Genomic DNA, 16,926 nt, shown 5'->3' with positions numbered 1-16,926 from the left:
GGAAGCAACAGAGCCCTGGTCACCATCCTTTCACAGATGTGTTCGCCTCAGAATTTGGCTCCCACAGACACAATCTAGAACTCAATTCACTGGTGCAGGGCTCTGTTGCATCAAAAGCAAGGGAGTGTTGGAGGTCAGATTATGAATAGGGCTGGGGTGGGGAAGTTAGTGCCACAGAAGGCTTCCTCAGGCTGAAAGGCCTGTGAAAAGACAGGATGGGGGAACTGAGAGGTGAGATCTGAGCAAGAAGTTAAGACAGCAGAGTTGGGAGGAAGGGAAAGGGGAAATAGGATAGGCCCAGCAAGCCAGCTGTTTCCACTCTTCTTCCTACTGACTGACTAATCCTCCTCCACAGATGGCTGACAGTAGCAAACACATTCCCTTAATTGGAGGTAGGAAAAGAGGAAGTTTCAAGAGCTTGAAAGAGACACCATCAGTCACCTGAGAGGAAGTCTGGGTGTTTTTTTTCCTCCCTTGGTATAAAAATATTACAAACTCGAGCCCACTCCCGTTCCCAGTGTACTGAAACCACTTTTGGTTTTCAGTGACTGACTCTAGCGAACACTTCACTGGTGCTTTTATTTGATGCCTGCAGCATGAGATGGGTTAGACACCGATCCTTGAACATCTTCCATTGGTTCCCTGGCGCCGCAGTGGGACCTCTCCTTCCTTACTAGGCGACCCTCCTTGACAGGTCTCTTTATGGGGTGATCCTTAGACTTTGGACCTTAACTTCCTGTCCTAGGGACCAGATCCACTCTCAGCATTGAGCTCCACCTATACTGCTCTCTCAGATCTAACTCCAGTTCACCTCTCCTCCTAGCTTCATTCTTGGGTCCGTTTCCTATGCTAGGCCTATCACTAGAAATTAACACATGGAGAGTAAGTTCTCTTCACCAATTATGTCTGATGCATTCAGCAGGGTGCCCTCATGTCAGAAACTTCCGAGTCATTTTTATCATCCCAGATCAAAATGAAAGCTCCAGTTTCTGCCTCCCAATGACTCTGAATCAGACATTCTCTAATTCACCACATGCCCCCCCCACAACTGCCCCCCCAAACCTCAGATTCCCCTTCCCTCTCCATAGCCTTTGCATTTATTCTTCTGCTCCTAGATTGCTTGGTCATGCCTCAGTAGGAAAATGAATTCCTATCATCCAATTTAACAGCCCCTGCCTCCTGTACTAACCTTGAACAGGGGCAGATGGCACTCCACACTGATTATCCCTATCCCCTCAACATTCTAGTTAAAGCAAAATCCCCCACCAGCTCATTTTCATGTTAGTAAAGTCTGTGGCTTTACCCCTTCCTGAGGACAGGGGCTAAGTTACTTAACCATCTTCTCATACCGACTCACATTTTGAGACAAGGTCTCATTCTGTAGCCTAGGCTGGCCTCCAACTCAAAAGCCTTCCAAAAGCAGGGATTACAGGTGTTTTGGACCGTGGTCAAGCCTGGTACTTAGGGACTCTAACTGCCCACATAAAGGAGAAGCACAAACTGAGCCCTGTTGAGTTAGGCAGCAACCACAACACCTATCTATACAACTTGATAATATCTACTGGACTTTTTGTCCACTTAGTAACTCTTTCCCCTCATTTCTTTAAATAGGGTTTTTAGGTTGTTTTTTTGAGATAAGATTTCAAGTAGCCCAGACAGTCCCCGAACTTGCTACATTGGTATTTCCATCTCCAAGTGCTAGAATTGCAAGGAGAAAGCACTATACCCATCTTAGCTGAGTCTTAATGTCATTATTATTGGTCTGAAAGATTAAACATTTCACTGACCAAATTTATTAAATATGTAAGTGTACTTTCAAGGCTTACAGTTAACCCAATGTTTCATAACACTTTAATAATAAACATGTTCAACATATTATTAAAAGAAAAAAAAACACTACAAAAACATCTGACAAAAACTAACCTTTGTCAATAAAAGCCAAATGTTTTTTGTTTTTTTTTTTTTTTTTTGTTGTTGTTTTTTGAGACAGAATCTTTCTATGTAGCTATGGCTGTCTGGGGACTTGATATGAAGACCAGATCAGCTTTGAACTTCCAAGAGTTCTACCTTCCTCTGCCTTCCCAGTGTTGGAACTAAACGCAAACACTACCATATCTGGCTGTTTTTTGAGACAGGGTTTCATGTAGCCCTGGCTAACCCTCAACTTGCTACGTAGCCAAGGCTGGCCTTGAACACTTGATTCTCCTGCCTTAAAATACTGGGAAACCAAGTTTCTAAAAAATTACTTATGTGTCTCAAACATGAGAATATAAGGACAAACTTTTGGAATTTTAATTACTCGAATAAAAAGTAATATCCAATACCTTTCAAAAACAATGACACAAAAATAATATTGAAAAGTTTGTTTTTATTTCCAAGATCAAATATTACAACAGGACATTTACATGTATTTATAAAAAAATGCAGCAGTTGATATAGATCAGAGGTTTCCTAGAGTTTGGTCCCTCTCTCAGCACAGTGAGCTGATGTCTTCAAAAGACTTCATTCCGTTCCCCTCCCTCTCCCACCCTGCTGCCCCACCCACCCACCCCAACTCAAGTTGCAGTATTAATATAAAGCAACTGGGCACAACACAGCGAATACTCACAATTTGGTAGAGCCCAAACCAGGAAATAAATCAACAGAGAGCGCCTCACTTCAGAAAGCATTTGTCTATAGCCTACGTGTGTCGATGGAAACATCACAGTAAGGTGTCCAACATGCCCGAGGCTCAGAGCAGTGGAGTCCAGTGCATCTTAGCTGGCAGCTATAGCTCTCCTGCTGCCGTGGGCCTTTTGACTTCAGGCTTCCTCTAGCACCTCTAGAATCACTGATATTCAGGAGTCTTCCATGCGCCTTGAACAAAAACTTGAGTGGATGGTGTGGTTCTCCCATCCCACTAATCTCAAATCTCTCATTTCACTTTGCAGAAGGGCTATAACAATCAATGCTCTCTTAGCACTGTGGGACCGATGCCCAGAAACCTGGAAACTCCACGTGCATATCAGGAGCCCCGGCTAGGAATACACCATAGGAACTAGCTCTGCCCACTACATTCTTGGATTCGGCAACAAGCTGAACTATAGAACTTGTTCTGTGTTAAGAATTCATTTCAGTAAGACCACCACTTTGTCCAGGGCAAACCGAGCATAAAATAGCCCAGGAAATATCTAAACACTGTGTTAAGAACTGCTCGGAAAAAACACTTGTAAAGCAAATATCCCAAATTGACTTCAATTATCTATCGAGTAAGACAGGAAGTGAGGTGTGGAAAAAGACACAAGACATGTCTAAAAACACAAGTAGTAAAGACTTGCCAGAATTGGGCATCCCAGATGATTCTAAATGAATTGTTTAAACTGAATTCATACAAGACACGCAAAGCCCACAAATACTCCTGAAAATTCCACAGAACATTTACTAGAAAGAGGACTTTTTTAATGATTATGGAGAAAGAAAAGAGAGAGAGAGAGATCTAGATGCTTGGTTGGTTATTTCTGAATAGCCAACAGAACAGTTTGTTTTTTTTAAAAAAAAAAAAATGAATTCCCAGGAGTGTAAAACTTGTGTCTAAATATTCATGCCAAAACTTGGACAGAAGCCCCCAAAAGTTTACATACCATAAAAGTCAGTATCAAACAGCACTCATTTTTCCAGTCTGAGGCAAGAGGGTATCTCACAGCTTTTTTCTGTTTCCTAGGTGCTATACAAGTAGCCTTTTGAACTAGAAGGGCACGCCTAGAAAACGAGGCCCAAGTCTGCCAAGAACAAAATAAACACTCCTCCTACAGGCTTGTCACTCCTTAATGAAAAGTGGAGGTCACATGCTACTTTCTCTAGTTAGCTGGTAATATAGGGGACTGTCTTGGAGGCAGGAGAACGTCAACACAGTTAAGAGCCTAAGATTAGTTTCATGAGCCTATTTGTATTTTGAATTATATCACTTAATATTTGTTGATATTTTCTGTTAAGAAATACAGCAGCTTAAAAAAAAAGGCATACCATACTCATTTTGTTGAAAACGATGTTTCCAGCTAAATATAAATATTCTAATGTGATTAGCTTACAGTTCATCCTGGTGACACACACTCTACTCTCAGCTATCTTGACACAGGGAAGAAAACAGGGCAGTAGTGAATGGTTCCCTACCAGTTAAGATCCCCATACGAGCCCATGAATAAAAAAGTAATTATTAAGGATTTTGAGAAAGGGAAAACTCAATTTTAGGTCAGAACTTATGTCACTTAAAACAGTTCCCAATTTCAAATGACCAATAAATGACTCTTGCTATCCCAGTTAGATTAAAACTTTTCTATTTAGTAATGCTGGGGCTCCAACCCAGGGTCTCTGAGCTACACACCAGCCCACAGCTGCTTTTCTGGTGGAGATAGACCATTGGTTATCACTATTGTTCCAGTTTACCTTGACTCTTTTTCCCATTTAAAAACCTAAGTGGCATTATGAGGCATATAAAATCTTTAAGCATTTAATTGCTAGAAGTGCCATTGCCCAGTAAAAGACTGCTGCTTCCTGCCAAAGAATTAAGTGCACTGATGTAACTTCCCATACTTATAGATTAATGTGATTGTTCTCAGGCAAAATACTATCATTGGTATTCACATCTCTAATTATGTGAGCAAATCTTTAAAACAGATTTTTATTTTGTGTGCATAACTGTTTTTGCGTGTGTGTGTGTATGTGTGTACCACATGCCTGCCTGGTGATACAGAAATCAGAAGTTTCCAGAGGTCAGAAGACAGCATCAGATCTCCTGGGACTAGCACTATGGATGATTGTGGTCCACCATGTGGATGCTGAGAAATAAGCCAGGTCCTCTACAAGAGCAGCAAGTTCTCTCAGCTGCTCCACGTTTTCTGCCTCCTTAAAAATCAAACATCAACACAATATAAACCAGTAATTCTACAGCTCACTAGTTTCTCTCAGAGCAATGAGACTTGTGTCCAAATACATACTTGTATGTGGCATTAAAGTAACTTTAATTGTAATTCCTGAAAGAATAATGTTTAATTGAGGCTAGAAGAGCACTGCAATGTACAATACATGGCACAGTAAACTACAGGTGCATTCAAAAAAGGTAAGGCAAAAAGAATTTTATTTTTGAGTTAAGGTATGTAACTTCAGGATGACTTGGAACTAGAAATTTTCTTGCCTCAGCTTCCCATGTGTGACTGGTGGCCTGACTCAGAAGAGTTGGATAGACTGGAACTAGAGTTATAGACAGTTATAGGCAGGTATGTGGTCGCTGGAACTCAAACGGAGGACTTTGTGCAAGAACAAGTGTTTTTTTTTTTTTTTTAAAACAAGTGTTTTGTTTTTTTTGTTTTTATTTATTATGTATACAGTGTTATGCCTACATGCCAGAAGAGGGTACCAGAGCTCATTATAGATGGTTGAGAGCCACCATGTGGTTGCTGGGAATTGAACTTAGAACCTTTAGAAAAGCAGCCAGTGCTCTTAACTTCTGAGCCATCTCTCCAGCCCCAAGAACAAGTATTCTTAACTACTAAGCCATCTCTCCTGCCCTGCCAGCAAATTTTTGTAAACTTCACTACACTTAGTAAAGTAGTTCATATGGACTACCCAGTTTATTTTGGGATTATATGGCATAAAGGTCATGTTAAAAACATAGCAAAAATGAATCAGGTTAGGCAAGGTGTAGTGGTTTGCACCTATAATCCCCGAAGAGCTCTAGGCCAACCTAGGCTATTGAGTTTCAGGCCAGCCTGGGCAACTGAGTGTGCTTTAAACTAAGTATTGGTTCAGCAGTTGTATCTTTAAAAACAAAATGTTTATGAGAATGGTGAGATTTAAGTAGGGCAACCAAAAATCTGTAACCAAATAAACTAACTGCCTTGGAGGCTTATCACAGAGCCAGCCATCCTCTTACTTGGATGAGAATTTTCCTAAGGGAAGAAATGAGCTGTAAAAAATGATGTTTGCCTCAAAGTATTCCCTTCTATATTAATTTATTAAAAATGAGAGATATTATATATTAAGGCTGAGAAATATAATTTTTAAAACATAGCAAAGTATATTAAATATAATGACTAATTTTGGGAAGAATTAGGTAAAGAATGAAGAAGAGACAGGCATGGTGGCTCACTTTAATATAAGGATGGCCCAGAGGTTAAAGGTCATGTTCAATTAACTAAACAGTCACTTAAGAGACGAGCCTGATTCAGGACAACCAGGACTACATAAAGAGACCCTGTCTCAAGGGAAAAAGAAAAGGAGAAGGAAAAGGAAGATGAGAAAAAGGAGGAGGAGAAGGAAAAGAAGGAGGTTGTTAGCTTGAACTACGTAAGAATGGTTGAAAACAGAACTAAACAGACAAAAAAAAAAAAAAAAAGGAAAAGCAAGATTAAATGGTTGTTCTACTTCAGGGTTTCATCATATCCAATAATCTAGGCACCTGAGTTCCTTAATAAAGAAATTAACCAAGACTAAGTTAATCTCTGCTCTTAAAGATAAACAAACCAAATAATTCTTAATTCTAAGATGTCTCATTACCAGGCTGACACAAACATAAGTCTAAAATCCAAATAATCATCACTGAAATATTAAATCTCTGTATTATAGGAGAAATCAATGTAATATATTAGAATGGTACTCTTTGGTTATTTTGAGTTCTGAAGAACATTCTTGCCCCATTCTAAAATATGGACTAGGGATTCTAAGTTTCACGGCGAACAACTAAAATGTTAAGTAAGGCAAACCAATAATGCTGAAATTCATTCACTGCCCACAGGGCCTTTAGGTATCCATTCAAGGACTATGGAGTAACTCGGGTGGTAGAGTGACTGTGCAGAGGCAGACTACTCATTAAGGCTTAAGCTGCTGGGAAAGTGTGAGCCTCTCAAGAGGGCTGGCTCTTCCTACCCTCATTACTGTTCAAGTTTTAGTTTTAAACAAGGCATTCCTTATAAGGTTGTATCTGCAATTTACTATTAAGTAAATGAAAGATCTCTAAACAGTATGACACCACAAAGATCCACTCTATGGGACAAGAACTATTTTTAAACTCAGCTTGATGGAAATCTTGAAAAGGTCACATCTGCCCAAACCAAGTGTGAATTTCACAATTTACACAAATCAGCTTCAAAACTGCTGGGTCAATATTTAGCTTAAAGCACACAAATTAAGCTGCAGTGCTGGGGACATTATCTGCTTCGCATTCATTGCATTTCAGTTATTCTTAAAACTCATTAGACTTACAGAATTAAGTTTAAAAAAATAACTGGCTGCTTACAGATCACTAGATCTGTAACTCTTGTACTCTGGGGGGATTTCTGTCACCACAGTGAGGTCTGTAAGAGATTGGGCAGAAGACACTTGAACACAGGGGGGAAAAACCAAAGGAACTGCTTAACAAGTACACTTTTAATTAGTCTGAGGATAAAAGACTAGGTGCATAAAACATTGGGGTGTACATAAGTTCTGTAGGGCTATGACTCGAGGTGCACACTCACATTTCCTCCATGAAGTTAATTCTGTTAGTAGTTAACCCTACCATTCCCCACTCATGTCAAAACTTAAAAAATATCTAAAGTCTTTTGACTTAAAAAGATAGTACTAATCTAGTCCAATTGTCTGTTTTTTTAACAAAAGAAATTTAAGATTCAGAAGAAGAAAGCCACTTGCCAAGATGAGCAGAAAAGTGCACGCAACCCGCCAGGAAGGAGGAGGTGTCAAACACCATGGACGGTGCCCAGGAACAAAGATCTTGCCTTCATTTTTCAGGAGCCCTCTGGTATTTTTCTTAAGTGTTCAAGTAAGATTCCTGCTAATTAAAGAGACTTTATAGTACTGGAGCTTAAAATCCCTTTCCCTGGGGAAGGTCTTGCCTCAAATCTGGTATTTATAAATACTAGAGTCAAAGAATGCGCTACAGTGCTTGCCACTGCCCACCTTTCTTCTCTGTGAGGACACCCCAACAAACCTACACTACTCTTTCCCCCTAATTCCCTATTGCAATAACGGTTCATCCCTGAAAAGGAGAACACTCACCTTCCTGCTGTTATCCATGTATATGGACACCCTAACTGGATAAAACAATCAAACTAGATCTTGGCTTTCAAAATATTTCCAACTTTTGACTATAGACTCAATAGAGCGTGAATACAGTTAGATATAAGATAGAACAAAAGGTATAAAAACAAAGGGTTGTTCAATAACCTACTGTGAATAATCTACCAGAAAAAAAAATGTATCTTCTTTTTTAAAAAATCTTTTCTATAGTTTCCATATATTCTTGGCAAATAATGCTGTAGTCATTTTTCCTTAGTGAATTATTTTTAAAAAAAGCAATGGACGACTGCCTGCTAAAAATGGCATAATTAAGACTTCATAGGGATAGTGTAAATCCCATAATCTTGACCCCAACCACTCCTTCCAGCTTTAAGGAAACAAAACCCCTTAGTTTATAAAGCCAAATAATAGTAAGATGACTTCAGAGTAAATAGACACCAACTAACAGGATAACACACCACACAAGGTAAAGACAGACTCCGGGCTCTGATTTTAATTTGCCCCTTACTCTTAATGACATACTGAAGAAGCTGTAGGAATTCCAGTTTTCTTCCTCATTCACAAATAAGTAGAATGCATACATACTGTATGGGGACTGCATGAAGCCTGAAGGAGGAAATACACACAGAGCACACATCACACATGCTAGCTACTCAAAACCAGTCCTGCTCTTCCCTCACCTGGCACTGCTTAAGCTGTCAAGTTCAGACAGCAATTCCTTTCATTTTCCCTACTAGTTTTCATTCCCTCTCTTTATATACCACTCAAGTCCCTTTTCTCCTTATTTTAAACTTTTGAGCTGTTTCTATTAACTACAGGGAATCACTACAGTTAAATGACCTCACAGACCTTATTTGACTGCCAAATGAATGCTCTCCCTTGAAGAAAAATAACTTGCAGAAGAACTAAAGTAAACTATTTTTTTTTTCATAGCTTAAATTCTTGAGCAAGGCAATTTTCCCATTTATTTTTCTCATGTAATCCATAATCCTTCCTCCCATGTGCCAACCCTGATAATCACACTCCTGGTCAACAAGAAATAAAATCCTTTATAGTGGATCATCCTGACTAAGCTTGATGAATGCATGACGCCCTGTCTCTTAACTCACATATATACTTGGTCATCTTACTTTGGTTTCTCATAAATGGATTTGACAGTGCAAGCATATAAAAGAACTACATACACCCTCTCACCTGTGAACATCCTGCTTCAGGTTCTCAAGGCAGGTTTTGCTATATAAAGAGAACCTAACCTAACAGGACAAGAGGGTGCAGCAGAGTTCTCTAAGGGAAATGCTTGACTTCACATTTCTTACTGATTTGGGCTTTAGCTGGGTCTGTGCTGGGTGTGGAGATGGTGCCAGCGTAGCAAAGCTGAGTATTCTCTCACTTTTTACCCTGTGGCTCCCCTAAGCTTTAGACCGCTGACTTTGACTAATAGGTTTTTTTAAGCCTTCCACTGTACCTCTGAGAGTATACAGCCCCATTCCTCAGATAGCCAGTTTTTATTCAAGTTCAGAGATACAACTGAGGAATTAACATATTTGCTTAATAAATCCAAACTGTTGATTAAGCCTCAAGCACTATGAAAAAACACCAAAGTGGTATTATTCAGTAACCAATCTAAAGAGAGAACTTTGACTCAAGGTATAAATGAAATTGTAATTATATAAATATATTTATAAATATTTATACAATTATATACTTATACATAAGCACTTACACAGACTTAGAAAAAAAAAGTAAGAACATTAATTCAAAAGGACTCACTGAAAAATAACAGAATTTCCCATGATTTCCTTGAGGAGATACATAACCCATTCTTTAAGGAGGTCCCTCAAAATCCAACCATTAACAACCATATTCTATAGCTGCATACTAACAACACACCATTTCTCTTTAGTTTATCTTTTTAATCCCCTAGTTGCCAAAAGAGCAATCTGAAAGTACACAGGAACCCAAATGTTTCTGAGCAATCGCAATTTATGTTCCTCAAGTACAAGAATCAATCAGTCTTCAATTGACAAGATAAGTTATTCTGTAGAAATGGTTTTATAACCAGCTTAAACTTTTGATTTTCCCACCAAATTACTACCTGCCCTGGTAGAGAACTATTTAAAGCTCAAGGAAAGAACTGAACATACAGTGAAGCTGATAGTACTGAATAGTACTATAGAGTCAGGTGGCCTTTTCTAAGTAATACTGAAAAAGCTTTCACCAAATACAATTTGAATGTGACTTTTGTTGGAAAAACAAAACAAAACCAAACCCTCACATCTGACGATTACTGGTAATCTCTCTTACTAACTGTTGTCTTATGAACTGAGTTTGAAGGTCTTCCTCTCAAAGACTTTCAGTTTTGATATTTTCTAAAATAACAGCACAAGGAATTAAGGTCAATTAGTTACCAGACATTTTAGAGATTATTCCAATTGGGGGTAAAAAACAAATCACTACTTCTAACCAAAAGAACGTTGCAAGCAACTCTCAGCTGCAGGTTTTTGGGACCCCTGCCCATCCCACCCAACCCTGGGACATACATAAGTATGCCTTAAGCACATAGGACAATCAATAACCATGGTGGTTACAATTACAAAGCCATTGTACTACATGATTATTGAACACCTGCCTTCCTACAGAATACTATAGACTCAGACATGGAGCCAAAGGAACTAATTTGCTGTGCAGGCAGAAATAGCAAGCACCTTTCTAGCCCAGACACAAGATGCTTACTAAAGGTTCATCCTAGGACTGGAAAGAGGAATATAATTAATTGAGTAATAATAAAGAAAACTGTCTCAGGCTAGGACATTGAAAGCCACCCTGTGCTACACACAATACACTGAGCACTCATTCTGCCAATAACACATATCATGGAAATGACTTGTCACTGGAAGAGGGGAATAATTGAAGGAAATTTTAAATATGATGAGCAACAGTATAAAGGATGCTTTTTCCAGATAAACAAAAGCCTGAATGTTTCATTATGAGATCTTTCTACATGAGCAAAATGCATGTCAAGAGAATATTTTTTCCCTACCTAAAATGGGGCTGTTTTAATCCGATTCTAGCCATTCTCTGTCAAGAGAGTCTAGAAGTAACATCACTAGATCCCAAAAGGTGCCACGCAAGAGACCACTTATTAGAACACACATTTCCTGCTGCCAAGACTAGAAGAGATCTTATTCTTAGCCTCACATTTCCATTTGGTCATCACACTTGGTAAGAAACAAAGTGAGAAAAAGAAGAAAATGACAGAAAATGAAGGGAGAAAGAAATAAGTGGGAAGGAAACTGATTTACAGTTGACAGAAAGATATAAAGAAAAGGCAGGTGACCTGCTTGCCCAGCTTTGGCTCTGTAGTCCTATGAGCCAAAATGCATACTTAGTGACATTGTATCTCACAGGAAAAAAAAAAAAAAAAAAAAAAGGGTAAGCTGAGAGAGGTCAGGCCATGGTGTTAATTTCTTTCCTGTACAAAGACAGTCTCTTGAGGACAGAGGCCCGCCTCTTGTAAGGTAATGTCATAGTCCAGATGAGAGAGTTTCCTCCGAGGGAAGTTGGTGAGAAGTTCAAAACGTTCATTTGGATATCCTTTAGACTGCACATGCTTCACCAAAGCCTATGAAAAACAAGAGTGAGACAAACTGTGAGCTGAAAATACAAGAAATACTGTGCTGATTAATTTATAAGAGTACTCTATTTTATATTACATAAAGTAAGTTAATTCAGATAATCAAAGCTTATAAAAGGCCAACACAATCCTTTGGATAGTAAGATAAATCTATATCCAGTAATTTAGGATTACTATGTGATACTGAGAGTCATTGCTATCTCTCCAATAAATAAGATGGAAATAGCACTCAGGCTCTCTTCCTCCATCAAGGGAATATGTCCTTTCATTCTGTCTACGATCAACAACAAAAAGAACTGTTACAATTTCTTCAACACTTCCTTCTCTACAAGCCCAGTCTTCTCCAGTCATCGTTCCCTCTACTTACTGTCTAGTCTTCCACTCAGTTTTGCTCAAGAGTGGTCTACTCAGTAGTAACCCTTGTCCCTAGATGCTCGTAGGGATGTAATGATAGATAGTGTAGAGTCCTGTATATCAACAACTAATAACAAAATGTACAATTCAGTGTTAGAGAAATGCCAGCATTACTTCTCTTAAGCTTTGGAATCATCAGTAACTAAAGGTCACGAAACAGCTGCAAAAATACATTACTCACATTCAAAATATATATATATATATATACACATATATATATGTATATATTTAAATGTTTTAAAATTTTCTTGAAGTTACTTGATTAGAAACCCTGTAGTAACTATAACATATAACTAAAATGGTTACTGACTCTCAGGTATGCACAGCCTGGCTAACCTGGATAAAGGGGATGGTTCACTTCCCAGGTGATGGAGTGAGATGGTAGGAAGTTTTATTGTGCTAGTCAGAATCGTATGTTATTTAAAACTTAGGAATTGATTCTGGAATTCATATATAATAACATTTCTGTGCCAAAGTTTGTTAGCAAAACTAGAGAAGGGGAAGAAAGGCACTTATCATATTTACTCTTTTTCTTGTCTCTGTCCCATTTCAAACAGTAGTAGTTTGGTAGTCTGGCATCAGCCAGCAACTACTATTTGTCAGTCTTCAACAATCAGCCTAAGCATCTTCAGCTGTATGGTTTCAATTTAAATGCCCTCCCCCAACAAGCTTTTAGGAGTTGGGGCCAGTGGCAGAAGTAGGTCACCACAGGCAGGCCTCTGAGGGTCTTATCCACCCCCCTGGCTTTGGTCTAGTTCTCTGCTTCTGGGCTCACAAGCACTTGGATAAGTCTCCAGTTTCCATAAAGAGAGAGGGAGCCTCTGCCATGCCCTGACATTGACTGCCATGCCTATCCTGCTCTGGAGGGCTGAAAGCTCTTTGAAACCTTGAGCCAAAGAGACCTTTCCTCCTTTAGTTGTTTCTGTCAGGTACTTCGTTGCAGAAATGAGGAAAGTGGCTAATCCCAGGTATTAAGTGACAGGCCAGGTATAGATACTTTAGGTACTTGACTCAAATGGGGCTAGGAGTGAGGGCCATTCATACAGGTTAAGCTATTCTGGTCAGCAGTTGAAAAACTGTAAAAAACTGTATTTCCAGCAGTTGAAAAACTGTAAAAAAAAAAAAAAAAAAAAAAGGCCAACCAGTGATTAGATAAATAGGCCCTTAGAACCACCATGACAGGTGATATTAACAGAACTCATAGGAAAACGAAGAGGGAAACGGAATAGAGAATCACAAGAAAAAAATCCTAACATACCACAGGAAAGATACAGAAGAAAAACTTTGGTTCTTCTGTTGTTGTTTTGAGACAGAGTTTCTCTGTGTAGCCCTGGCTGTCTTAGAACTCAGAGAGCTTCTGAGTCCTAGAGTGCTGGAATTAAAGGCCCACAACACCACCACCCGACCGCAGCCTTGTTCTTAACAATTCTCAAGTAACAACTACTAAGGAATCCTAGATCTACTGGGTGTGTTGGTGAAAGCCTTTAGTCCCACCTGGGAGGCAGGGGCAGGTGGGTCTCTATGAATTTGAGGCCAGCCTGGTCTACAGAGTGAGTTCCAGGACAGCCAAGACTACACAGAGAAACCCCATCTCAAAACGAAAAAGAAAAAAAAAAAAAAAAAAAAAAAGAAAAGAAAAGAAAAACAACACCCCATCTTCAGCAACAACAAAAACCCTCCCTAGATCCCTACTGTAGTCTTTAGATAATTACACTACTTTACCATAAGTGTATTCCATACAAACACAGAACTAAAAAGCCTTGGCAGGCCTGTGACTTGCCAAATATAATGAGAAGGAAATGAACTAATTCAAAATAAGACAGGTGAGCCAGGAGTGGTGGCACATGCCTATAATCCCAGCACTCAGGGAGGCAGAGGCAGGCAGATCTCCCAGTTCAAGACCAGCCTGGTCTACAAAGCCAAGGCTACACAAATAAACCCTGGCAGGCATGGTAGCTCATGCTTACAATTGCAATACTTGGAGGCTAAGCAGAAAAACTGCTTTGAGTTCTAGGCTAGCCTGTGTCAAGAAGTGAGACCCCTTCTCAAAACCCACCAGACTCTTAATCCCAGCATTCAGGAAGCTGAGGCAGGCAAATCTCTGTGAATTCCAGTTGAGCCAGGGCTATAGAGTGAGGCCCTGTCTCAAAACTAAAGCAAAAAACAAGCAATAAACTATCACAGCAAAACCCCATAAAACTTAAGACTCTTTGTCAGTTAAATTTCCAATTAGGTATCGGATATCAGTCTATGTCAGAAGTCAAGCATCCCTACTTGACTTAACTCAGTTTTCTGCTTTCTGTGGAGTAAGACTATAGTACAGTACTAGGGGCTTGATCCCTAGCCCCACAAACTATTGGTTTCTTTGCTTCAACCAAATGTTTCAGTGGGATAAACTCACCAGCAACTTAGCCTGCTCTGGAAGAGTGATCTGCTCCCTCTTTCCATCTGGGTACCGCAGCATCAGCTGTGCTTTTGGTCCTAAGGAAGAGTTATATACACACATAGGTGTTTAACATGGGAGATTAACTAAAGCAAGTCATTCAGTACATTCGAGTTTAGTAGGTAAAGCAGGGTCTATACTATAACCCACCATTTACATCTATCCCCTCCACTATTCCATCTGACTTTTCAGGTGACATCTCCAAGACCTCAGAATCCATGGCTGGCAATCCTTGATGGTTTGTGGCTGTGCCAGGCTCAGTTCTGGCTGGGGGCTCAGTCAGTGGCCTTCTGTTCTCCTCTTTTCTATGCCCCAAATCTTTATGAGGAGACTTTCTGGACTTAGCAAGATTCTCTACCTCCTCTTCTTCATCAGAGCCACAAACCGATATGAATTCCTCACTTCCAGAGAAAAGTTCGGATTCAGATTCTTCATCTGAGCGGCTATCCTGTTTTGCCTGTGCTGAGTCGAAATGTGTCTCTTGCAAGGAGGCTCTGATGGCAGCTTCCAGTTGGCTATCTTCACTGGCATCTATGAGGCTCTCCTGTGAGGTGCAGTCAAAACACAGGTGGAAAGAACAATAGTTAAGACCAAAAAGCACTCAAACAAGGTATAAAAATCACTAGTCAATTTGCCATTATGATTTTCTGCTGAAGTAGAACTGTCTCTTGTACCATGTGAGGGCAAGAACGCAGTGTCAGAAAACCAAATTGAAATGAATGTTTCAGAAGACTAGAAGGCCATCATGAAGCTGAATATGGCAGCACACACCTACGCCAGCGTTCATGAAGCTGAGGTAGGGACTGTCTGATGCTTGAGGCTAGCCTGTACTACACAGTGAGACCCTGTCTGAAACAAACAACTCAAAGCTCTCACAGTACCTAGCACACTGATGTTTTAAGCTCAGGCATTTTTGGCATCAAAATGAACAAAGCAAATCATCTTCATCATCATTATTATTATTTAGAAAATATTAAGAACTGAAGTTTTTAAAATATAAAAACAAGCAATTCTTTAAAAATGATTAGACATTAGAAAAAGACGTCTCCTTTTTTATCATTAAATGCAGTAATTCTTAGCATTCAAAACAAGAAGCTAACATTGACATATGACATCATGGGGTGTGCTACACCCCAGGATTTAACACTTGAAAGGATGAGGTAGGAGCCTTGTAAATTTGACCTCCAGTATGCACTATACAGTAAGATCTTGTTTCAAAAACAAACAAACAAACAAACAAACAAACAAAGGGAAAACATTCGGTGTATGTGGGTGGATTAAATTCTCAAAAGCTTAACAGACATAATGCAAAATTTCTTTCTACATACAGTATTCCGCCTTCATTTGCAGGCAAGAGGGCACCAGATCTCATTATAGATGGTTGTGAGCCACCATGTGGTTGCTGGGAATTGGACTCAGGACCTTTGGAAGAACAGCCAGTGCTCTTAACCTCTGAGCCATCTCCCAGCCCGCAAATTTTCAATATGATAATGACAAATACAAAATTTTGAAATTTTCTTTATATTGTGTGTGTATGCAGGGTGCACATGTAAGTCAATGGACAACTTTCAGGAGTCTGTTCTCTCCTTCTATCATGTGGGTTCTAGAGATTAGACTCAGGTCACCAGGCACAGTAGAAAGTAGCTTTACCCACTGAGTCTCAACAGCCAAAGAAATGCACATTTCTATCTTGTTAAGGTTTCGAGTATCACAGATTTCATTCTGGGTGTGATGGCACATGCCTGTAATCCCAACACTCTAGGAGGCAGAGACAGGTGGATTGCTGTGAGTTCAAGGCCAGCCTGGTCTACAAAGCAAGTGCAGGACAGCCAGAGCTACACAGAGATACCCTGTCTCAATAAAACAGAAACAAACAAACAAACCCCAAAGGTTACACATTATAAAGCATCTGAATGGAACTTATTTATGTATGTATGTATACCATGTCATGCCTGGTACCCACAGAGTAGGTGGTAGGCACTGAATCCCCTGGAACAAGGGCTACATACAGGTGATTGTGAGCTGTCTGATGTGGATGCAGAGAACAGAACTAGGGTTTTCTAGAAGGGAAGCTTTTATCCACTGAGCTATCTCTCCAGTTCTGTATTAACATTATCATTATTATTTGTTTTTTTACACAGTCTTATATAGTCCAGATTGGCCCAAAGCTCACTATGTGGGCTTGAACTTTCAATCTTCTCCCTACTACCCCATAATAATTTTTAAAAACGAAGTTGGATGTAGTAGCACATACCCTTAAACCCAGCACTTAGGAAGCACGTGGATATCTGCGAATTTAAGGCCAGCCTGGTCTACATAGCAAGTTACAGGACAGCCGGTGCTATATAACAGATAACTGTTTTAAAACACCAACTATAAATAAATA

The 16,926-nt window shown here is 39.6% G+C and overlaps 1 protein-coding gene across 1 annotated transcript in view; it reads right to left on the bottom strand.

Moving 5' to 3' along the window:
* Nucleotides 1-2,366: 2,366 nt before the first annotated feature.
* Nucleotides 2,367-16,926, bottom strand: part of Ubxn7 (UBX domain protein 7) — a 62,281-nt gene continuing 47,721 nt past the window's right edge. Inside the window, exons 9-11 of the mRNA XM_055625011.1 lie at nucleotides 14,691-15,084; nucleotides 14,499-14,578; nucleotides 2,367-11,671 (exon numbers count right to left, since the gene is read on the bottom strand). Coding sequence (XP_055480986.1) covers nucleotides 11,510-11,671; nucleotides 14,499-14,578; nucleotides 14,691-15,084 — 636 coding nt within the window. The 3' untranslated portion in view covers nucleotides 2,367-11,509. The remainder of the gene's footprint in view (nucleotides 11,672-14,498; nucleotides 14,579-14,690; nucleotides 15,085-16,926) is intronic.

Source organism: Psammomys obesus, unplaced genomic scaffold, assembly GCF_907164565.1.
Source record: "Psammomys obesus unplaced genomic scaffold, mPsaObe1.curated_primary_1811, whole genome shotgun sequence".
Lineage (NCBI taxonomy): Eukaryota > Metazoa > Chordata > Mammalia > Rodentia > Muridae > Psammomys > Psammomys obesus.
Note: the sequence above shows the minus strand (reverse complement) of the source record. Positions and strands in the feature narration are given on the sequence as shown.